Source organism: Rhinolophus sinicus, chromosome 13 (genome assembly GCF_057876585.1).
Source record: "Rhinolophus sinicus isolate RSI-liver-muscle chromosome 13, RSI-T2T, whole genome shotgun sequence".
In the NCBI taxonomy this organism is placed as follows: Eukaryota; Metazoa; Chordata; class Mammalia; order Chiroptera; family Rhinolophidae; genus Rhinolophus; species Rhinolophus sinicus.
Genome location: NC_142513.1, coordinates 63185772 through 63209573, shown reverse-complemented (window position 1 = coordinate 63209573; position 23802 = coordinate 63185772). Strand labels below are relative to the sequence as shown.

The following is a 23802-nucleotide window of genomic DNA, read 5'->3' as shown; positions in this document are numbered from 1 at the left end:
TATGGGACTACTTGGAAAGACAGGGGCGGACTTCAGAGGGCTGGGAGCCGGGAGAGTGACGTCGTCGGCGCAGGGGCGGGGCGGGCGGGGCCGGGCCTGGGAGGCTGCCCGCCCCGCCGCTCCAGCGCCCCGGGCAGAGCCGCCTCACCTTTGCCCTAGTCTCAAACCCGGCCCCTAACTTTGCGCCGTCCCCATTGGCTGCGCGACCGCCCAATGGGCAGGTAGGAGCGGCGAGCTCGCGCGTCTCGCGAGCGTTGCGGTGATTGACGGGTGGCGCTGACGGGTGAGTCCGCGGCTCGCGGCGGTGAGGCAGACTGTTCTGAGGAGACCGGGAGCGGACACCATGTTTCGAGCAGCGGCTCCTCGGCGGCTCCGGCGGGCGGTGAGTCCGGGCGGGGAGGGCCGAGCCCGGTGACGGTCCAGCCTCAGCCTGCCTCCCTTGGACGGTGTCGGCGACGGCCACCGGCTCGCACAGACCTGATTGGCCGTCGCGCGAGCAGGCCCAGCCCGGCCTGGCCTCGGTCCCAAAGTTCTGGGGCTGCCCTGACTCCTTGCGGGGCCGAGGTCAGAGGGCGGGGCCCAGGGTGACCCCGAAAAGGCCACCTGCGCGCCTGCTGGTCCCCCTGCCTGTCCCCCACACCGGGCCTCGGTGCCGCCAGGTTCTCCACACTTGGGGGGAACAGGCCGCGCTCCCCCAGGGGGAGATGTCGCCGCTGGGATGCTCTTTCTCTGGGAAAGAGCGTGAAGCCTGGAAGCGGACGTTTCTGGGAGAGGGAAACATGTGCACTGGGCCTGTGTGGCCGCGCGAACGCGCTCGCCTGGAGCGCGGGGCGAAGGGCCGCTGGCTGCGGGAGCGCGCCCCGGGCCGCGCCGAGCTCGGGCGGTGCGTCCGGGAGGACAGCTGGCGCCCGCTGCGGGTTGTTCAACAGCGGGGCGACCGTGGGGGCGGTGCGTGTTAGCGGCTTCCCCCGGCGACACGTCCTGAGTTTACCGTCTGCGTCGCTAACTGCGTGAGAAAACCGGTAGAAACGTCTTTTATCCTAAGGCAGAGGGACAGCAGTAGCTGGACATCGACTGCAAGTCAAGCAACAAGTCGCACTGTGGTTTCTGCAGGGTTCCTAGTTTACACTTAGGTTGGATGGGAAAGAGATTGCGAAGCCTGAGTCGGAAACTTTGCTGACGTTTTGTCCTTGCTGTGCACCTTGTGTGTGTTTTCCCGTTCACCGCCGGGGTTTTCTCTGGGACATCGCTGGCAGCCTTGCTGGATATCTGTAGGCCCTTGTGTAGTCCTTGTTCCATGAAACATCTTCCCCAGCCTCCCTGCCACCTACCACAAAGTTCAAACCCGCATCCTTCATGGCAGCGTTCAGTCTTTTCCCCCAGGAGATTTATTTCCTCGGAGGATCTAGACACAAGTTGAAGTCGTGGATTTGGGAAAATTCCAGGTATCTGAGCCAGACTTGCAGGAAAGCACTTATCTGTGCAGTAACTGGAAGGTAGTTTTGTGACCAGGTTAGAAGTCTGGCACGAGTGAGATAATTGTGGTGGGACCCTTTAATACTCATTTTGTAGAGCTAGTAGAAAATAAAGTGATTAACTTCAATAATCACTGTTAACACAGTTTGCCAAGATACATAGGCAGTATTTCCAAATCTTTATGGTGGTTTGCCACAGACTTTGACCTTGATTTATTTTTAAAATTTGAAGTCAAACTAAGTCACGTAGCTGCTCTAAAGTCATTAGGGTTATTTGAGAGATTTCATTTTCAAGTGTATTAATAATTGAAGGATTGAAAAGATTACCTTGAACTGTGAACAAAACAATGTGAATATAGCTAACACTACTATACTACACTTTAAAATGTGTAAGATGGTAAATTTTGTGATGTGTTTTTTTACCACAATTAATGAAAAAAAAGAGATACCTTAAACTGTAAGAATGTAAGTTAAATGACTTGCGTTTGGTTTTTATGTTCCATTTCCAGTTTTCACATATTTGTGCTTGAGAGCAAAATCCTTCACCTTTGGGGGGGGGGGGGCGGGCTCCTCAATGTCATCTATTAATGAAAGCGGTATTTTACATCTGCAGTAGAGAGCTCGAGAACACACTAAGAGGAAAACAGGCAGCAGGTGTTTGCAGTTAGTTAGCATTCTTGCGGGGCTATTAATCTGAGTCAGTATAATTTTATTTGCATTTGACATTAATTTGTTGACTAATAGGATACCAAAGAAATATCTTATGTGGAGAGTGAAGCAACACTTCTCAAGGTCATTGGAGTGTTCCTGTGTTTATTGCCAGAGAGGAAGGCATATCTGTCATGATTCAGAACCTGGGAAACCAGTATGAAGGAACATGACATTTTTCAGAGTCCATGGTTTAGTGTTGGTGAAGGAGATTGAGCTCTAATTCTCGTGCAAATTTTAATTTCTTTTAAAAGAAAAAAGCCATTTTTGATGTGGTCCTAAAAGATTTATTGCATAAGGTGAATTCGGTAAAATTATGCTGCCTGCCAGTGTGTCTACTAAGAGTCTTGTCTATTTTCAAAGTGAAGTAAATTGACTGTTTTAATATTATAATCAATGTCATATGACATTACTGATCATGATTAAAAGGTACCATATTACCAAAGAGGTTAAAGTAAGTTACTTAGGTTAAGTACAGAAATGTAATATACACTTTATTATTGCAAAATGTATGTTAAAGTAGGGACAGGTGACTTTCATTGTACATTACATTTTTTAGTAGAACTTGGGAAGATTTTATAGCTTAGTCCTGCTTTTTAGTTTTTGAGTGAAGAAGCAAAAAGACACACACACACACCCTTAACCTTTGTGCCACTTGGTTTTCAAAGATAGTGGGGGACTTGGTTCAAATTATTCTTGGTTTTGAGTGGGTTTGTAAGGGTAAAGTAAGGAGTTAGAGTTCAGCCTTTTTTTTTTCTTTCTTTCTAGCACATGTGGAAGGAACTCCTGAGCCATGTATCATCTTGGTTGCTCCTAAAAGTGCGGTCAAAAACTGTTAAGGTTGAATAAGAGAAGAAGGACCCAAATGTGTTCATTGGACTTAGCTGTGGCGAGGTTTGGGTAACTTTGAAGAGGGTGGATTCGTTGTTGTAGTAGAAATGAAAGTCAGTTTGCTGTGGGTAGAGGAGAACAGGAGGTGAGGCCGCAGAGGTGGAGGGCACTGACCTAATTTTTAAGCAGTTTGTCTGAGAAGGTGAAGGGAGGATGGTGACCCCTTTAACCCACCCCAGCTCCAGGGCTCCTGGTGCGGCAGCTGGGACTGGCAGCGGAGACCTGCCTTTTGATGGCATTCAGCACCCCCACCCTCATTTCTTGGTGCTTCCTGGATATGTGCCTAGGAGCGAGCTCCAGAAAACGTGCACACCCACACTTGCAAGGAGGACAGTTTAAGGTGGCAGCGAGCATTTGTCTTCTTAGGGCATCCACTGTATGTAACGAATTAACTTCTCACCTGTGTGTCTAGAATATTCCTACCTAGCCATGTTTATTTTGGGGACAGTGAGGAAAACAGTCATCTCATTTTCTGTGGCTCACATGAGTGGCCTTGGAAAATGGCCGACCTAGAGTCTTAAAATTGTTTTCATAGTTCAGTGTACAGAGTAGAGTATTATAAGGATGTTTTTAAAGCAGCAGCAGATTTTTTAAATGGACTATTGTTTTGGAGGAGTTTCGGGTTCACAGCAGAATCGAGCAGAAGGCGTACAGCACCCCCACACCCCCCAGCCTTCCTCACTATCAGGGTCTCCCACCAGATGCTACATCTGTTACAGTAGCTAAACCTGCACGACACATTATCACCCAGAGTCCATAGTTCACATTAGGGGTCACTCTCGGTGTTGTGCCTTCTGTGGGATAAAGACCTGTGTCCATCGTTACAGTATCATGTGCAGTGGCTTCACAGCCCTGCAAACCTCGGAGTTCTGCCTGTGCATCCCCCTCTCCCCCAGCCCCTGGCAACCACTGATCTTTTTTCTCTGTCCATAGCTTTGCCTTGCCAGCCTGTCGCATAGGTGGCACAGTACAGTGTGTAGCCTTTTCAGGCTGCCTTCTTTCACTTACATTTAAGGTTCCTCCAGGTCTTTTCATGGTGATAACTTTTTGTGTGTGTGCTGAATAGTATTTCATTTGCTGAAGTTGAGGTGTGAGTGGCAGATGAGGAATTAGAGAACTGGAGTGGACGGTCAGGTAGTGGGTTTTTAATTTGGGGATTCATTAAATCGGGAGAGCCTTGAACTTGTTTAAATGTTTCCCCGGAAGGAGCACATAGGAGACATTACTGAGAGGAGATAAAATAAAGAAGTTTGAGTAGATTTGAGAGGATGGAATAAGATAAAGAGATCAGATCCTGGGGGAAGGACTTGCAGAGCGAGGGTTCCGGGGTGGAGAGCAGGACGGGGGCAGGTCTTTTCTGTCGGCCTGGGCCTCGGTTTTCATTGTGTAGTAGGAGGTGAGACTGCTGACGTCGGGAACACACTGCTTCCCGGTCCGAGGCACATCAGAAGAGCATATCTGAGGAATGGCGTGGAGAGTGAGTGAGAGTGCCAGCGAGTACAGTTATAGCAACAGGGCCAGGCCATTGTGAGGGCCCCCAGTAAGGTTGGTGATGAAGAATTTATGGTGACAGCAGCCTGCATTTATTAATCTTGATTTAAGCAGCAGTGTTTTGAAGAGATGGAGAGTCCTTTCTCCGTGGTTACCTTATTCAGTATTGCAATAATTATTTTCAAATGTTTAAGAATGTGGCTGCTTTTCTCCATGAAAAAGAGGGCCCCAAAAAATACAGATGCAGTGGGACATAAGATAAAATAACAAAATGACTTTTGTTTAAAAACCTTTTCAGTAATGGACCTGTGCTTTCTGAATCTTTAGGGGTATTCTATACCACTCTTCTCCTTAAAGTAGGATTTTAGGGTTATCGAATTTTTATAGCTGGAAAAGAGGCTGTGGATGTCTTTTTTCTTATTGAAGAGTGATTTTTTTTTTTAAAGCAGAGTATTTGCTAACTGAAATCCTACAGAAACGACCCATATATAAAGCAGTTAAAGTGGTGCTGCTTCGATGGGAGTGGTAATGAAAACACCAAATCTGGAGTCTGATGACCTGGACTTTTAACCTGGCTCTGCTTCCTACCCGTGTAGCTCCAGCTTCATCAGCTGCAAAGTCAGGGTAATGATGGTACCTGCATCATAGAGTTTTTATGAGTTTTAAGTAAGATCGCACACACGCATGCACATGCCACACAGACACGCATACACATGTACGCACACGCCGCACATATACACACATGCATGCACACAGACACGCACGCTTTGTCAATGTCCCCTTGGAAGTTCTAAAGCTGGAGGATGCCTAAGGAGAACTCCCTCGTTTATCTGTTGATAGAACTATGATTTACATCAAATATGGGCCTTCTGCCACCAAATCTTGGATTTATTCTCCAAATGTTGATGGAAATCTCATAATTTTTATGGTAAATGATGTGTGAAACGTAATAAAAAAATTGGTGTCTGATATATATTGGTACTAATTTATTATTGGCAATTCTTGTGAAATGTGATTTAAATAATAAATTATGCCATTGGGTCCTAATTACAAAGCTCTTCACGACATAGTGTGCCCTTCTGATTGAAGAAGGGAAGTAACGTATAATTCTACAGCTATTTATTGGAATAAAGCATTGTATTAGAGTCTGGAGATACAAAAATGAGCAGGTATGGTATTTACCTTCTGACAACTTTCATCCCATCCCAGGAATTGTGAATTCTTGTGATTTGCTACAACTTTTCTGGAAAACAGTGTGCATCAGTCAGTATTAAAAACATTGAAAAGTGTACCTACCTCTTGATGCATCTCTTCTACCTGTAGGAATTTGTTAAAAGAAAAGTACCTTAAGATGTGCATAAAGATTTCTAACCTAAACTTTATCTCCCCTAAGAAGGCAAATTTTTATTGTAGAAAATAAAAAGTTATACAAACAGGTACTTGATTTGCAACAACAAATCTCTCAAAAGTCTCATTTTCTCCCCTTCCTTGCTCCCTTTGAATAAACAAGGGAGGAAAAAGGAATGTCCTCCATTGACACTTTGCAGTGATTCTTCCCACAGGCACAGCTGTGCTCTGCCCTTCCTCTCCCCAGCTGGGGAGGCATTTCTACCCCTGGAAGTCTTGCCCTAGGGTCTCTGGCCCCTAGTTCTGGCTCCGGTATTGCGTTCACAGTGGTAGACGGGTTTAGAGGGCTGAGGAGAAAGTGGGTGAAACAGTAGAGGGAGGAAGCCTAGGGGAGAGGGGTCCCTATCGTGTTGAAGGTTGAGCAGAACCTGGCTTAGTTTTCTGTGGAAGCAGAGCAGCTAGACTACAGTCTGGCCAGGTTCCAATCAGAGTGTCTTTCTAGACTACTAGGCACTCTCACAGGTTGAGATGAGTGCAGAGATTTAGCTCTGAGGGTGCTCTTTGCATTATTTATAATAGTATTACATTATTAATAACCCAACTGACTACAGAGACTGGTTAAACTAATACAGCAATTGATATTTACAATGTAGTAAATGAAAAAAAAGTGTTTTGTCGGTTTTGTTGTTAACCAGCATTATGTCCCTGTGCCTGCCTTCCCTTCATTCATACCCTCCTTGTAAATGTCCAGCTCTGGGTCAATTTTATATTATGCTTCTGCACTCCAACTCCAGATCTGAAGATGATTGCTCAATGAAGCCATGCAACCATGCCAGTCAACCATCGCTGCCTCCTTTTCTCATTGCTTTATTGCCGTTTCTTTCCCACAAAGGTAGTTCCGAAATTTGCTTCTTTCCTCATGCCTGTGGCACCCTCTCTCACCTTTTCACATGACAGGAATACTTAAACTTCCTTCCTTTCTCTTGCTTTTCTACTTCATGACCTGCAGCCTCCAACGTTTTGGATCTCTTTGTTAATTGAAAAACTGTTCTGAATGGGTCTTATTTCCCTTGACATTTTTGAGTGCAGGGACTGTTTTTGTTCATTTTTGTGTGCCTGGTGTTTGAAGTCTTTCTAGATGACCTTGAGCTGTTGCCGGTGTCTTGATAGTCTACAGTGGGTATGGGTGGGTAACGTTTGGTTTTAAGGTACTGTCTAGAAGCTTTTTTTTTTCTTTCAATTTGGAAGCATATTTGAACAGTTGAAACCTCAGCAAAATTGCTGTATGTGTTGTTTTAAAGACATTTACATTTTCAGTTATTTTGGCATTGAATGCATTTTGCCTGAAACAATAGAAATCAACTTGAGTAACTGATTTCAGACCCGTTATTTCTGGATGTTCTGTGTTCTTTAGCAGCATTACTGCAAGTGAATGCAATTGGCAATAGTTTGAGTCCTAGATTGATACTCACATGTTCTGTTTAAGGATTTTAAATTTGTATACAATAACTGTTTCTCATCAATCGTAGATTAATGGAAAAAATGTTTTGAAATAATTTTTTAAAAAGTTTTAACAGTAGAACACTAATTTGCATTTTCTGTTCTTATTAGGTATGAATATTAGTAATAGAGTTATAGACATAAGAGCCCAATTTTGCCACTGAGCAAGTATTTCATAAATGCATGTATAGAACTGAATATTGCATACAGTTTTCTTTAAAGCACACATGCTTAACAGTCAGTAAAAAAGAAAAAACTATTTGTATTACAACATTCTTTTCCGTTTTCTCCCTTTTTAGGCCTCCTTGCTACGATTTCAGAGTACCCTGGTGATAGCTGAGCATGCAAACGATACCCTAGCACCCGTTACATTAAATGCTATCACTGCAGCCAAACGTCTGGGAGGTGAAGTGTCCTGCTTAGTGGCTGGGACCAAATGTGACAAGGTGAGAAATTTTTAAGGTCAATCATAGCAAATATAATCTCCATCAAAAGACAGGGAATGATGGCAACAGAGAATTATGGTGAGGACTGTAATCCAAACTGGGCTCTCAGCCTCATTAAATGACCAGTGTCACAATCATCCCTACGTGTGAAAAAGGAACTACGTTTGCTCACTAAGCATTTTATCTTTTGCAATGAGGTGGACTACTTGATTTAGTTCCCCTGGCACCATCGTGGGCCATCAGGTACCAAGTAGAAGGATAATGTTTGAGCCCCTCTGAGGCTAATGACCGGTTCCTTTTCCGTATTGATGAATGTGCCTCCTGATTGCTTTTAATGCCTGTGAGGGGTAAAGCTGGACAACGTGTCATGGGTGTTACTTTTTCATGGTTAGGAGAACTCAAATGGAAGTAGTACTGTGCTTTCCAAACTGTAGCTGGGCACAGAAAGACATTCTTCGTTTTTCTTGTTGAAATAGGACAGTGACAGCTTTGTAAACCAGCCCCCTGGTAGGGTTTGCAGGGTCTGTACCACTGGGCTGCAGCGTTGTTGAAATTGTGCTTCAGTTAAACGTAGGCAGCTTGAGCCACCATTTCCCTCTCACACCACACAGCAGTCACCCAGTGTGTGGTTTAGTTGGGGGCGTGGACCTCCGAGGAAGACGTCTGGAGAGCACAGGCTTCTTTCTAGAGAATCCTATGTAGTTTTTATTAAATGGCATGGATGCAGAGCATGCGATGTAATGAGGTTCGGAATGCCAGTGTTGCTTCTGTTTCTTGCATGAAATTGGTGTCTGGCAGGTGTGGGGTTAAATTACGTGTATTGGAGTCTTATGTAGTTGACACTCGTATGATCTGGCTGTGCTATCTTTTCTGGGTGCCTGCCTTTCAGATGTACAGGTTGTGGGTTTCATTGCTTATTTTGCTTGATTGTGAATAATTATTCTAATATTAGTTGAAAAAATGTTCGAAATGCTATCTTATGTACACTGTTTTGAGAAAAGGCAGAGATCATCTCTTAAGTCACGGTTTTCTTAAAGAAATCTTAAAAAGCCACGAGCGCCCGTGTAAAGAGACTGTTCCTGGCCTGGGCAGGTCGTGGTTCGGGACTGCTGTCTATAAGCAGCGAGTGACTCTTCCCATGGTGCCGGTGAGCAAGGAGGGTTTGGCTAGCACAGCGCAGTCTGCCGGCCAGTGCGTGGTGCGGAGGGGGGCCTTGCGTGCTGCTGCGGCAGTGCACACCGCTGCCACCTTGCCCATCCCGGGGCATGGAAACACGGCCCTTTACATCGCTCCTCAGTGAGTCAGTGTGGTGGTTGCAAGAAGACAGAAGACCGCCCTGTGATTGCCTGTTTCTGCTAAGGCAGAAGCCAGCAGGCTGTAATTGCAGACTTACTAGGTTGGTGCCAAAGTAATTGTGGTTTCAAAGGTTAAAAATAATTGCAAAACCCGCAATTACTTTTGCACCAACCTAATACGAAGGGAATTCTAACTGCATTCTGTATACAGGAAATTTGATCCAAATAGGAAAAAATGAGCAACTAAAATAGAAAATATTTTGTTTCCTCATAGATAAATATATTTAGATAGGCAGGAACTCAGGGGTTCACAGTGACCGTATGTGAAATTTTCTGTCGTGCCCAGGTTCACTGATTTTGACATCAGCAGAAATTATTATTACCAGATAAAATGCTGTGACCTGCTCTTTACCCCTAAGAAACCCTAAGTCTGAAAGGTACTGGCTGTGTGACTGTTGTGAGCGTCAAAGGGATCCTAACGGTTGCCTCATTTTCACCATTTTTAAGATCGTGAATTTGTACTTGCATTGAATGAGAGGTAAAGAGGACAGCTGACAACTACATTTGAATAGAGAGCTTTGTTGATTGTGGTGTATCAATTCGTACTTTTCTTTTTCAAGGCAGGATTTTTGTTTAAGGTCAGTGGGCAGTTAGATCAAGTGGTGTAAGATTTTCTTGGTTAAAGAGTATATTGTTTTATTCCTCAGTGGCCCTTGTGCTGATATGATAGTTTTTACAGTTGGGTGTGAAGATGTCACACCTGCTGACACTTGTAGCGCTGGCTTTGTTTGCACTTTCCGGGGATGGATGATCAGAACCTCTGTCAATCATTCGTAGGTGGCACAAGATCTCTGCGGAGTAGCCGGTGTTGGGAAGGTGCTGGTGGCCCAACATGACGCCTACAAGGGCCTCCTTCCAGGTGAGGCTCCCGGTGGGAGGTGCCCTGTGCGTATGGTTCTCGAGTAGTGTGCGTGGGAATGTCAGGAGCTGGATTCATGAGGTGTGTTTAATCCTCAGAGGAGCTGACGCCACTGGTCCTGGCAACTCAGAAGCAGTTTGGTTACACACACATCTGTGCTGGAGCGTCTGCCTTCGGAAAGGTGAGGAGATGGGGGCGTGTGGGCTCTGATGTCATCCTCGGAAGGGCTGGGGCTCACTGTGCCCGAACTGTGCAGCAGGCTTTGTGTAGGTAGCTCATCCTGACCTGCTGAGTGAGTGTGGTAGTTTCGCTGAATGGTATTCTTTCAAGATTGTATCATTTCTGTTAAAATGCCATCTCCAGCCAGGTTTTCAGATTTTGTCACAGAGACAACTCTGTTCTTTTAAGATTTTGTCATAATTTATTAAAATGCCACTCCGGATTTTCAGATTTTGTCATGCAGAAAACTGTTTTGGCTACTTACAAACATGATTATTTAAAGACATGTTGAAGTATCTCTGTGTGTCCGTAAATGTCATTGGTGTTACTAACCCATCTTTCGAGATGGGTTGTTTGGGTGGCTGGTGCATATTTATAAAGGCCAACTTTTACCTACTTGGGGGATTTGGGAAGGTGTGTGTGGTGAAGACATCTTTGGGCTAAAGATAGCTGTAGTTTGATCATCTGCATTGTGATATGTCTGAAGAAAGAATGTGCTATCAGATGGGTAGTGTCTGGATGAAGTTTTAAAAAAGGGGGAAAGGGAGGGGGAGCCCAAGAGAAGGAATTTGTCCGTGGGTCTTTCTCCTCTCTGGCCGTGAGTGTTATCCCAGCTTTCTTTTCTTTGATCCCCTTCTTCGTAAGCTTCAGTTTTTCATTTTTATTTTTACTTTTAGAGATTCTAAATTAAGCTGTACACAAACAGATTCTATTATAAAGGATGCATACTGAAATGCAGTATGCCGAGCAAGATATCAAAGCCCCCTTTCTTATTCCCAACACCTTCCCTCTTCAAAAGTTACAGGTGTCAACAATTGTTCACTCTTTAGTGCTCTTTCTATGTATTTTCAAGTTATAATACATGTACAGTTTTTTACGGTTTTTTGTTTGTTTTTTTCTAAAATGAGATAATATAACATGGATTGTTTTATGACTAGTGGTTTTTACTTAAGAGTGTGTCTTGAAATATTTGCTCATGTGTCCATCTCTCTTTTTAGGGCTGCATAATATTCCGTATGTAGGCAAGGGGGGACAGTTAGGTTGTTTGTAATAGTTTGCAGTTATAAACTTTGCTGCAAGAAAACATCCCTGTTCATGCATCTGTATATACACGTGCCGGTGTTTATTTAGAACAGAGTTCTGAAAGTGAAATAGCTGGGTCAGAGACTATGTGCTTTTAAAATTTGGACGTATGTTGTTAGATTCCTCTTTTAAAAGGATGCCTCATGCTACACTCCACCACTAGCATATGAGAGTATCTTGCCAACACTGGGTATTGTGTCTTTTAGCATTGCCTCTAATCTGATGGGTGAAAAAAATAGTATCTCTTTAAATTTTGCATTTCCCTAATTGGTAGATCAAACATCTTTTCCTGGTCATTTTTATTTCTAGTCATTTTTATTTCTTATTTGTATTGTCTTGATGTGACTTTTTTCTTTTACATTTGCAATTCTGTTGTAATTGATTTTTAAATATGAGTTTGGGGACTAAGATTCAAGCTTTTTCATCGACCAGCCATGTCGAGTGGCTATAGCAGTGAGCTCCCAATACATCAACCTCTTTACTTACAAAAGGAGTGGTGTTTGTGAATGTCTGTCTGTGGCACAGTGTTGGCTTCTCCACACGAATCACCGCAAGCATGTGGGGCCTCCTGCCAGTCCTCATGCACATTGCTCTCGCTGGTTTTTAAACTCTGGAACAATCACTTTGAATTCCTTAAATTTTTTCTTCTAAGGTTAATAGAATTTCTATGCAGTGACAGAATCCTCAACCATAATGTAAACATATGAGTTTAATGAACAATTGTTCTTTTATCTTAAGTTCTTTTATAAGTTTTTCCATTTTCATATGGGGTTTAGTAACTGTAAGTAAGATGTTACACAGACATGTATGACATTCTTCTTTTTCTAGTTCCTTTATGTGTAAGGTTAGATTGTGTATTTGCGATTTTTCTTGTTTCTTGAGGTAGTCCTGCATAGCTATGAACTTCCCTCTTAGAACTGCTTTTGCTGCATCACATAAATTCAGACTCTTTATTTTCTGTGACATCTTAATGTTTTCTAATTGTGGTTTTATAAACTACAGTACTTTTCACTAGCTCTTCTACCTTGGTTGAAAGAGGATTACTCTGTAATGTAGGTGCCAAACTGAAAAGTAGAAAATCTTTCCTATGGGAAGTGTGACAACAGGAAAATGACTCAGGCTGTTACCCCTTGTTACCATCAGTGTATATGGAACCACTTACTAGATATGGATTACGCACACAAGAGAAATAGAAGACGTAAAACCTCTGCCCTTGGGGTCCTTATATATTCCTTAAATAGTTGAGGGGTATATATGTTCAATATACATTAATTTAAAATGAAATACATGTTATTGCCATTTAAATAGTGTAATTTTATATGCATGTGGAAGGATGAAATAGAAGGTAATCCTGGCGAATTCTTAGAGAACAGAGAGGGTTTGGTGTGGAAAGAGGAGAGGAACTGGAATGCTGTTATAGTGAGAGTTTGCCCACTAGGGGTGGTATCATGTACCGAGTTTAGGAGGTTCAGGGAGTAAGCTCTGTAAACAGCAGTGTAGAATTCAGCTTTACTCTTTGTGTGATAAAAGCAACACTTCACTTTTTTGATTACATTCAGATGATGTCACCATGTAAGAGAATCTGAGTCTGGAGAGTATGGCTACTCAGTCGTCACTAACCGCCTCTGTGTGAGAGCCCTAGGGTCTGAGAAGTTTAGACTGGGAGCACAGGGATTCTCTTCCTCTTATGGTGAGGTGACTGAGACCTGGGGATACCGTGGCTTTCCCAGTGACCCTGCTCGTGAGAGCAAAGTTAGCACGTGTATCCATCCCACAGATGTGATATATGTGCCAGGAAAAACGTGTGTGCTAATTTCTGTTGCTCTTTTTATGCGTACTGTACAGGCTGTGCTTCAGCCTTCTGATGTTATTTTTATGGTTATATAGGATTACTTTATAGGGATGATTTGTAAACCTATCTCCTGTTGGTGGACATTTAGGTTTGTTTTGATTTTTATTTTTAATGCAATGATTTTCTGAAAGGAAAAATACCTGCTTTGAAATCTTTTATATACGTCAAGTAAATATATACAAGTAGATTGTTTTTTAGTATTTGATAATTTTACTACTCTTCTAAACATTTTCTTATCTTAATTCAGTAATCCACAACTCACACTTTCTAAGTGATGCTCATTAAAGCAAATACCATATCTCATAATTCAACATACTGAATTAAGGTGACTTATTAATGTAAAACTCATAAACTCTTAATATAGTTAGAGTAATGGCAGACTTCCTTCATCTCAAAGACAGTCCGAAAAGTTGTGTTTGAAGTTGTAGTGTGTCTAAAGACGTATGTGAAATACCACGTATTTAAATTAAAATTTGTACAGAATATGCAGTTAGAGAATGTTACTGCTGATAGTTTATAGCCCACAGCATGCGCCTATCTAACTTACTGCTTATTTTGCTTTTAGAATCTTTTGCCCAGAATAGCAGCCAAACTTGATGTTGCCCCAATTTCTGACATCATTGGGATCAAGTCACCTGACACGTTTGTGAGAACTATTTATGCAGGTGAGTAGCCAAGGAAAATAATTAATTATTCAACATGTTAAAAGCAGAAGTTAATCTCGAAGACTGTATTTTCTAATAAAAGTCGTAGACTTGCTTTAAATGGACCATCTTAAATGTTTCTGGGAAACATCTTAGCGGTGGAATTGCTGCTCAACCATGACAAGACGTCCTCTCTGATAGTGTTTCCCTCCTGGTCGTTCGGTTCACAGATGAGGTTTGTGCAGTGATCCATAAACAGTGGATTCACTACTCAGTGTATTTTGTAAGTGGCACCTGGAAAAGCAAAACTTTCTATTTAAAAAAAGGATCTTCTTTGCTGCTTCTCTTACATTGTCATCTGCATTAAGATGTTCCTTTCAGTGTCCCTTTGGTGGAGTGACCTTTTGCTAAGCACACTGGTCTCTGTGATTAGATGGTCAATTCTCAAATCAGATCTTTCATCTTTAGTAGTGTTTGAGGGGAAATAATGGGTCATAGTTTAGGACAGTCTTACTGTGGTTGCTAGATCCTTTAAAAATTTTGGCACATCACACGTGTTCTTTGTGCCGTATCATGTTTTCTCTCCCTTCCCTCCGTAAGCATGCAAATAGCGTCATTCTTTCTAAGTTGTTGCAGCTCATACAGTTGTCGCTGATTTTGTTGTTTTTGGAGAAGGAAGCTTTTCCTTGTATTCCTTTGAGGAAGAATGTACCTTATCAGTGGGGCTGTCTATTCCAGTTACTTGCTTCCAGACAGGTCAGCTCGTGTCCTGTTATTTCTAAAGACATCCAAGGTGAGATACCTACTGATTCGTTTCTTTAGTGTTACGGGTCTCTTTCCTACACTCAGGAGAGGTGGAAAGCCACTGTCACACAGTCACTTCTGCCTTGTCTTTGTGAAGTAAGTTCTGAGCCTCACAGGAATACGTCTTTGTTGCCTTTCATGGTTGTTGTTTTAAATTGTGTATTTCAGGAAATGCTATTTGCACCGTGAAGTGTGACGAGAAAGTGAAGGTGTTTTCTGTGCGAGGAACATCTTTTGAAGCTGCAGCTACAAGTGGTGGCAGCGCCAGTTCAGAAACGGGTGAGTGTCTGTCTGGGCTGTGCTTGCTTTTGTGTCTTGTTTCCAGATCACAGGTAGAATGGTGTCAGATGTGGTCCCCAAGGTTGTACAGAAATAGGAAACAATTCACAGTATGCTTTTTTGGTACCACCTTTGGTCCTAGGGCAGTTGCTTGGGTAGATGAAAGGGTCCCAAACATGAATCTGTTACACTGATGCTGAGATTCTTTGCTCTCCTCTTCCTGGTTCCCAGTACGGCACTTGGGAGATTCAGTGCAGTGGAAGAATGTAATAGCAAATGTGCAGACGGCGTCACACTGTAACATAGACAGTATCTTCTTTGAACTGCATAGAGAGAGGGTTATTCCCGTGTGACAGACAGACTCAGCATCAAATGACTCTCAAAAGTCGTACAGCTAACGAGGTGAAGGAGGCTGGAATTTAGTCCCTTCAAGTTTTTCAAAAAATCAAAGAGAATGAAAGGAGGAGCACAGAAAATTCACAGTAACAAACAAACTTAAGTTTCATGGAATTCTTTGTGTGTTTCTCTTAAAAATGATTATTTTAGAACTTCAACTCATAGTCACTGTTTTGTTTTACATATCAATGTGTGTAGCATCAAGTCCCTCTCCAGTGGGGATATCAGAATGGCTTGACCAGAAATTAACAAAAAGTGATCGACCAGAGCTAACTGGTGCCAAAGTGGTGGTATCTGGTGGTAAGTGAGATTTGTAATGTATTAATTTTAAAAGATGATCTAAACTTGAAATACTTCAGTATTATTAATATTTATTTTAGGGAAGCACAGATTTTTTTCTCCCCAAATGTAAGACGTAGGTAAGTTGCAAGTATTATTCCCATTTTACCAATTAGGAAGATGGAATCCTGAGCTTAGTATACAATTTGGGCTTTCCTTTTGCCAGTCTGTGTGGCTGGCAGCAGGGGGGCATGGTACAAATCTCACCTATGTAACTTTGACACTTGGTGTCTTTGTTGTACTGACGTCCTTGTTATTCTGGAGTATGGTTGGCTTCTGAGTCATAAAGAGAATGGGTTGGGATCTCAGGGCCACGCTGTTTGACTCCCACACTCCACACTCACTGCGGAAGACCTCTGGTATTCATGTGGGTGGTTCTCCAGGAGAGACTCTCTGAAAGTTTCTCCATGTTTAGTATCAGAGCTATTAGTACTGCAATAGACTTGCAATAGACTGCATAAGACTTGTATCACGCTCCTTATTTAAAAAGAATACAAACTTTTTATAGTCTGCTGTGATTTTAAAATCTTTCCAAACTAAGCATCCAGCAAAATCATTAAGCTTCCAGACAGCCTTGTATTGCAAGGGGCATTGAGACGACACAATGTAATATTTCAGAAAGATATATCGGACTCCTTTATTCACTGATTTATTGAAGAAATGTTTATGGGTATCTTGTTTTATGCCAGGCCCGTTGCCCAGTGCTGGGCAGACAAAGAGGAAAAAGCAGGGGTTCTTGCTGTTTGGGAGTTTGAAGTCTCATGCAGTGACTTCCATTCAAATAATAAATAACTTGATGCAGTCATTCCGTGGTTTTGCTAAATGCTCTGGGTATAGCAGTGACCAAGCTAGATACGGATCCTGCAGTGGAGGAGTTTCCGCTGTGGTGGGGAAAACTGAGTGTGAAGGCTGTGTGTAGCAGGTGACCTGGCTGGTTAATCACAGTGTGGAGCGCGTGTGGGTCCACAAGCTCAGGACAAGCTGAGGGTGTCGTTGGGGAAGGCAGGACAGGCTGTAGAGAGGAGGTGGCGTGCTTAACACAGCAGTTGTGAAATACAACCATCTCTCAGGCATGCAGAGTAGCCGCGTTTTTGGAGAATGGAGTTTGTATTCACTTCATTTGTTTTTTCATCTTTTTTTAATGAGGCCGGGGTTTGAAGAGTGGAGAAAACTTTAAGCTGTTGTATGATTTGGCAGATCAGCTGCATGCTGCAGGTAGGTGTTTTCGTTTGTAAGAAAATGTGCCCTTTCTTTCCATTGGCAATAATTTTTCTTCATTGTTTCATTTCTGTATAAGGTTGCAAATTATTCTGCTTTCTCTGATTTTTTAAGTTTTGTCTCTAAAACAGTTTTTCTTAGTCTTCAGTAAATGGTATGACAGTGAGGAGAGAGTGTCCTCTTTCTTTTTTATTCTTTATGTGACGCTGTTACATTTGCCAAATCTTAGTAGTTTTTTCCATTACAAATTAATTTAAAAGTCAGCTTCAGTGCTACTTCAGATCCAGGAATGCCCTTATTTTTCTCTTTATTGGTGGTCTAATATAAATCTCTCATACTAATAGAAATTAACATTATTTTAAAACTGTGGTTAACCATTTATAGGAAAGATAGGACATGTGATTAAAAGTGTATTGATAAAAAAAAAAAAAGTGTATTGATGAGTTCCTGAGCCATACAAAAGAAGGAAATCCTGCCATTTGTGACAACAGGGAGGGACCTAAGGTATCGTGCTGAGTGAAATAAATCAGAGAAAGACAAATCCTGTGTGATCTCATTTATATGTGCAACCTGAAATACAAAACAAATGAACAAACAAAACAGAAACAGACTCATAGACACAGAACAAACTGAGGGTTGCCAGAGGGGAGTGAGGTTAGGCGATCGGGGAGTAGGTGGAGAAGGGTGAGGGGATAAAGGACAGACGTCTCCTTATAAAACAAGTCACGGGACGTAAAGTGCAACACGGGGAGTATGGTCAGTGATAGCGTGGTGACTGTCCGGGGACCGATGGGTACCAGACATATTGTGGTCGCTCTGTGAGGTATGTAAATGTGGAATCACTGTGCTGTAACCCGAAACTAAGAGACTCTTACGTGTCAACTGTAACTAAAAATAAATTTTAAAAGTGTGTTGATGAGAATGGAATGTTGTTTTATAAAAAATCATAAAATTGAAAATACTTTAGTTTTTATTTATACAACTTTTACGTGAATATATTCTTTTTGCAGAAGTCTCAATTCTGTTCTCCCCCGTTTAAGAGTTTTGTGTATAACTTTCTAGGCTTTTCCTATGCTTTTATATTACCTAATATGTATACTCAGAAACAGAAATGGTTTTATGTGAATAAAACCGTGATATTGACTTTCTAATCATGGCAGTATTTAACTGAGAAAGCTTATTTCATTCATTTATTCTTTCATTGAATATCAAGTATCTGCCATGTGACAGGCACTGTTTTAGGAACCAGGGAAATACAGAACAAAATAAGAAAGGTCGGTCCTCGCAGAAGCTATGTTTCTATTTGGGTGAGACTAGACTTTGTATTAGTTTCCTGTGGCTATTGGAACAAATGGCCATAAACTTGGTGGCTTAAAACAACAGAAAATCACTGTACAGTAAAGGAGTCCAGAGGTGTATTGAAATCCAGGTGTCATCAGGGCCATGCCCCTCTGGGCGCATCGGTTTTTCCCTCTTCCAGTTGCTTGCAGCTGCCCTGGTATCTTGGGTTTGTGGCGCCATCACCCTGACCTCTGCCTTTCCTCATGTCGCTGCCTCCTCTGTCTGTCTGTCTCACATCTCCTTCTGCGTCCCTCTTAGGAGGATACATGTGGTGACATTTAGGGCCCATCTAGCTTGCCCTTTGAGCACTTTCTCCCAGGATCCTTCACTTTATATCCTGTCTGCCGCCATATAGGTAATACCCACGGGTTCTGCGGATTAGACAGTGAGTACGTTGTTGGAGGGGCCATTTCTGTGCCCACCACAGACACTAAACACAATACATTAGTCAATAGTATTGTATCTTAGAGGGTGGTAAATGCTGTGGAAAATAATAGAACAGGTAAAGGAGGGGGAGGGAGTTACAGTTTTTAAAAAGATGGTCAGAGTAGGCCTTAATGAGAAGGAGACATCTGGACAAGGTTTGGACGGGGTGGGAAAGCCAGCTGTGTTTCTGGGAGAGGGAGCAGTGAAGTGCACAGGCTTGGGCCTGTGCTGGCAAGTCTGCTCTGTGCTGGGCAGCAGGGAGGCCGGTGGTGGGGAAGCACAGAGGAGGAAGGAGGACGAGAGGAGACTGGGTGAGGAGATCAGACCACACGGCATGGAGGCTTTTGTAAGGAGATGGCTTTTCTGTGATTGAAATGTGAACTCCTGAAAGGTTTGCGCAGAAGTCACCCGATCTGACTCTTACTAAAAGGATCGCTCTGGCTACAGCTTTGAGAATAGACTGTAGGGGAAAGTGTAGTTAACAGGGAGGTCAGTCAGCTCTTCAGTCCCTGAGGTGAGAGACGCTCGTGGTTTGGACCAGGTTAGTAGCAGCAGACGTAGAGAGAAAGTCATTTCGGGAGGTAGAACCATTGGGATTTCCTGACAGATTGGACATGGGTTATGAGAGAAAGTTCTGATCTGGCAGCTGGTAGAATGGAGTTGCCATTAGCTGAGATGGGCACGGTCCCAAGTGTGCCGTTTGCCGGAAGAGGTCAGGAGTTCAGTTTGGGGTACCTTAAGTTTTGAGGTGTCTAATAGTCGACATCTAAAGTCGACTGTGGGGTTTGTGGAAGAAGTCTGCGCTAGAGATAGATAGATGTGGGGGAGTCAGTGGCACTTTGATGGTTTTGAAGCCATGAAACTGGGTGAAATCACCAAGGGTAGTGAGTGTAGATGAAAAAGAGGCCCCAGGACTCAGCCCTGGAGGCTGTGAGGTTAAGAAGTGTGGAGAGTGAAGACCTAAAGTGAGTGAGGAGTGAGGCTGGAAGACCAGGACAGAGTTTCTGTTTGGGGTCCAGGGAAGTGTTTCAGTAAGGGAAGGAGTGACCACTGTGTCCAGTGCTGCTAGTAGGTCAAGGGAGGGGGACCGAAAGTGACTACGGGCTTTAGTCACCTGGAGGCGCTTGGTGACTTGGAGCACTGTTAGTGGAGCAGTGGGGCAAAAACCTGATCGGAGGGCGTTTAAAATAGTGGTCCTAGGGAGTGGTGACATGGCTGTATTCACGTGTGATAAGCCATTGAGTAGTGCACTTGTGATGTGTGTGGTTTTCTGAATGTGTGTTACGTTTTAGTAAGAAAGTTTTTTGACAGAGAGAGGCCTGGAATTGGAGACACGGAGTACAGATAACTCTTTAGTGGGATTTTGATATAGGAGAGCCGAGAAATAGAAAGCAGCTAGAGGCGGAATGGGACCAGCAGAGGGTTTTTTAAAACATGGGACAGATAGTAGCAAGCTTCTCTGCTGATGGGAACGCTCCGGTCGAGAGGGAAATTGGCCACACAGGAGAGAGGCTAGTTTCTGCGATGTCTTCAAGTGGACTAGAGGGAATGTGGACACAGCTGCAGCTTGACGTGAGTGTTAGCTGGAGCGTGTGGACGGTCTCTTCTGATTGTTTCAGTTGTTTGAATGAAAAGGGAAGCGAGGTCATAAGCTGAAGTAAGGATGGATCGGAAGTTTGGAGAGAAATGAAAGATCTGAAATTATCATTTAGGAAAGGGTGAGAGAATGAAGGCCTGTTTATTTAAAGTAAAACACAGTTAACATGGCTGAGTGTTGGGGGTTTGTTCCGGTGATGGTGAATTACAGGAGGACAGGTGTGGACACGGTGGTGTGATAGCTGAGTCGGGGCCCCAGAGATGGAGGTTTCCCATGTGTGTGACGATGTCAGAGGAGGGCAAGGAAACTGATGTCAGATGAAAGTCGTGGTGAGTCTCTGCTCACAGAATTGAAGCTGGGTGAGAAAGAAGAGCCCATGAGGATGGGAGAGGACAGTGAGTAGAACTGTAGGTCCCAGCAGCGTCAGCAGAGTTGGAGTTGTGTACTACAGGGGGTCGTCCGGAGAGCGCAAGTCAGAGACACGTTGGGAAGGGGGATCTTGGTCCTGGAAAGGCTGGGGGTGCGGGGTGTGGCTCAGGTGGCCTGCAGGACAAGGCAACTGAGGAGAGGTGTTCAGGGAACTGAGAAGCCAGGCTGTTGAAATCTCCAAGAATTCAGACAAGACTAGTATTGGCGAAAGTGACAATGACCCTGAAACTAAAAACCGTTGAGAAACGAAGGGGATTGACTTGGTGGTGGATACAGTAAGGCCTTCTGACAGTGCATTTCTAACTGGACTGTATCGGTGTCTTGTTTTACTTATCAGTAAATATCCCAAGTAGCTGAGTAGTCGTGCTTCAGAAAAATGACATTTTTCTTTCCCCCTTAGTTGGTGCTTCTCGCGCTGCTGTGGATGCTGGCTTCGTTCCCAATGACATGCAAGTGGGACAGACAGGAAAAATAGTGGCACCGGTAAGTACTGCAATGAAACATGCTTTGCAAAATTCTGGGGTGGGTAAGAACCACATCTATATGTATTTGTTGAACTGTCATCTGGGTTTTGTCCCGTTCCTTAAGCAGTCAGCCCTCGACATGGTGAGTGCGTTCTCTCAGGGCCTGTGGATTTCTTGGTCTCAGTAAAATGCTTGGCAGTTCTTATACCCAGAAGATGTTCAGAAGTTTTGAAAGCAGTGGGACACTGGCCAAGTCCATGTTATAACACCAGATGTAAAATTGGTAAAAACAGTGTTTTATTGTGAAATGGGTTTTATAAGTTCACATTGACATTTACCATAAAGCCTATATATTATAAAATCAGTAAAAACAGTGAATCTGTATTAACAGACACAGAATTGTGAATGCAGGACCTGTGAGTGACAGTTGTAGTCTTACAGTTCCTGAACACCTGCTTTATTTCCATATTTTGTCTGGTTGCATGAAATTCTGCAAATTCTGATCCATATAGATGAGTAATACAGGGGAGTTCTTCAGCTAAATCTGTCCAAAACTTACAGAAGGAATGCTTTGGTTTCCGAGTTGAATCAGTAATAGTATCTAATGATTGTTCACATTTCTCAGGTGATACAAGTTTTCAGTGGATAGGAATCTAGGCCAGTTTAAATCTTTATTGAAGGGAGAAAATGAGTTTTTGATGTTATTTCGAAACAAGATCCAGGTACCCCCCACTTTTCGAAAGTTTGCGTCCAGCCACTCTGCTGTTACGGAGACCTTCATTAGTACTGGTTTTCGCGAACTGAAGGAAGTCTGAAGAGGATTTTTACTTTTATGAAAAAACGTGAAAAGCGAAAATCACACCCGTGTTTGTTCTGCAGGTACAGAGGCAGCGGCTCCTGGCGCAGTTAACGTTATTTTAGGTGTCGTGTTATTTGGTGTGATTTGGTAGGTTATTTTTGGGACCGGGAACTCTCCAAAAGTTTTACATGTAAATGAATAACTGCTGCTTTGTTTGACACCATTTTGGCTTACAAAAGGTTTTGGAGGAACGCTCTGTGTTGGGATAGTGGAGAAACCTGTGTCAGATCAGAGCCATTAAAAAAATCTGTCTCAGTGCCCTTTTCTATCAGATGTCCTTTTCCAAATTTCAAAATAGTCAGAATGTTGTCTGTTCTTGGAAGTTATGTTTGGAAATACCTGTTTGGTCTTTTGCCCGTTTTAAAACTGGATTCTTTTTCCTTTTATCGTCTCTTCTGTATCTAACCTGTGTATGAAATGTTAGTTGGATACGTGTACTATGAATATTTTTTCCCTATTTTCTTTTGATGAGCAGAAATTTAATTTTTATAAGATCTAATGTATTGGTGTTTCCTCTTACGGTTAATACTTTTGTGTTATTCAGCTTATTTGAAGTCAGATAAGGTCATCTCAGAATCTACAATAGGTACAAAAACTAAGAAGTCACACAGCCACGTGTCCTGTTTGCCTGTGATGCACACTTGTTACTCCCTGAGCAGGTGACCTCGAGCCTCCCTGGCATTTAATCAGGTGTGGCACACACACGTTCTGTGGAAATCTTGTTTGTCCATGTTTAATGAGCAGACAGCTCGAGACTCAGAACCTTTCTAATCAATAATACTTCTACAAGAAGCTTTTATTTCTGTTGGTGGAAAGGGAGCACTTGTTATTAAGTGGCATAGCAGTGACAGGGAGTGACCAATGGCGTCCTTAACTGTATTGAAAATAAATGTCAGACAGTCAGCTTTCTTCAGCCTTACGGCTATGAATATGGAATTATTGAAAATTTTACAGGGAATTTAAATATATTAAATGCTTTGAAGACTCTCTTTAACATAAATCATACAATCCCTAGAGATGCTAATTTATTAAGCCTAAGTTAGGCCTGCCTCTGTGCACGTGCGTGTGCGTGCGTGCGCGTTTAAGGCTTTAAAACGTTTTTTGAACCAATCTCAAGTCTACAGAAACCTTGCAAGTACATAGCAAAAACCTTCATTTTGGGGACCATTTGAGAGTAAGTCGCTGAGTTGACGGCCAGTTGTCACCTAATACATCGGATGGTCTCCTGCGTGACCACTAACTATTCAGCCTCTAAAGTCAGGCCACTAGCAGTGGTGGCATTCGTACCCGCTCAGGTTCGCCAGCTGTCCCGATCCTATTTTTTACACCAAAAGGACCTAGTTCAGAATCACGTGGTACATGTTGTCATGTGTCCTTCCATCAGAAATAGTTCCAGTCTTACCTTGACCTTCATGACCGTGGTACATTTGACGATTATAAGACATTGTTTGTAGAGTAGAATGTCCCTCCATTTGGGTTTGTCTGATGTGTCCTCACAATTCAGTGTAGGTCATACGTCTCTGACAGGGACATCACAGCGGTGATAGTTCATCTGCAGGTGGCACGCAGTTTCGTTTTATCTTATTGCTGATGGTCTTCACTTTGATCATTTGATATCTGTCACAGCTCTCGACTGTCAAGTGCTTTCCCTTTGTGATTAAGAAATTATTTGTGAGGAGTTACTTTGAAATGCAGTGAATTTTCCAGTTTGCCTGAAACTTTCAGTTTATTCGTTTATGTGTATCAGTGTGGACGTCACGGTTCCCGTTCTATTCAGTGA

General features: G+C 43.0%; 1 protein-coding gene across 1 annotated transcript in view; it reads left to right on the top strand.

Annotated features, from left to right (window-relative positions):
- The first annotated feature begins 224 nt into the window (after nucleotides 1-224).
- The window catches only part of ETFA (electron transfer flavoprotein subunit alpha), a 50435-nt gene continuing 26857 nt past the window's right edge, over nucleotides 225-23802 (top strand). Inside the window, exons 1-9 of the mRNA XM_088789421.1 lie at nucleotides 225-382; nucleotides 7712-7858; nucleotides 9991-10072; nucleotides 10171-10253; nucleotides 13792-13891; nucleotides 14843-14953; nucleotides 15548-15649; nucleotides 16835-16903; nucleotides 21100-21182. Coding sequence (XP_088645547.1) covers nucleotides 344-382; nucleotides 7712-7858; nucleotides 9991-10072; nucleotides 10171-10253; nucleotides 13792-13891; nucleotides 14843-14953; nucleotides 15548-15649; nucleotides 16835-16903; nucleotides 21100-21182 — 816 coding nt within the window. The 5' untranslated portion in view covers nucleotides 225-343. The remainder of the gene's footprint in view (nucleotides 383-7711; nucleotides 7859-9990; nucleotides 10073-10170; nucleotides 10254-13791; nucleotides 13892-14842; nucleotides 14954-15547; nucleotides 15650-16834; nucleotides 16904-21099; nucleotides 21183-23802) is intronic.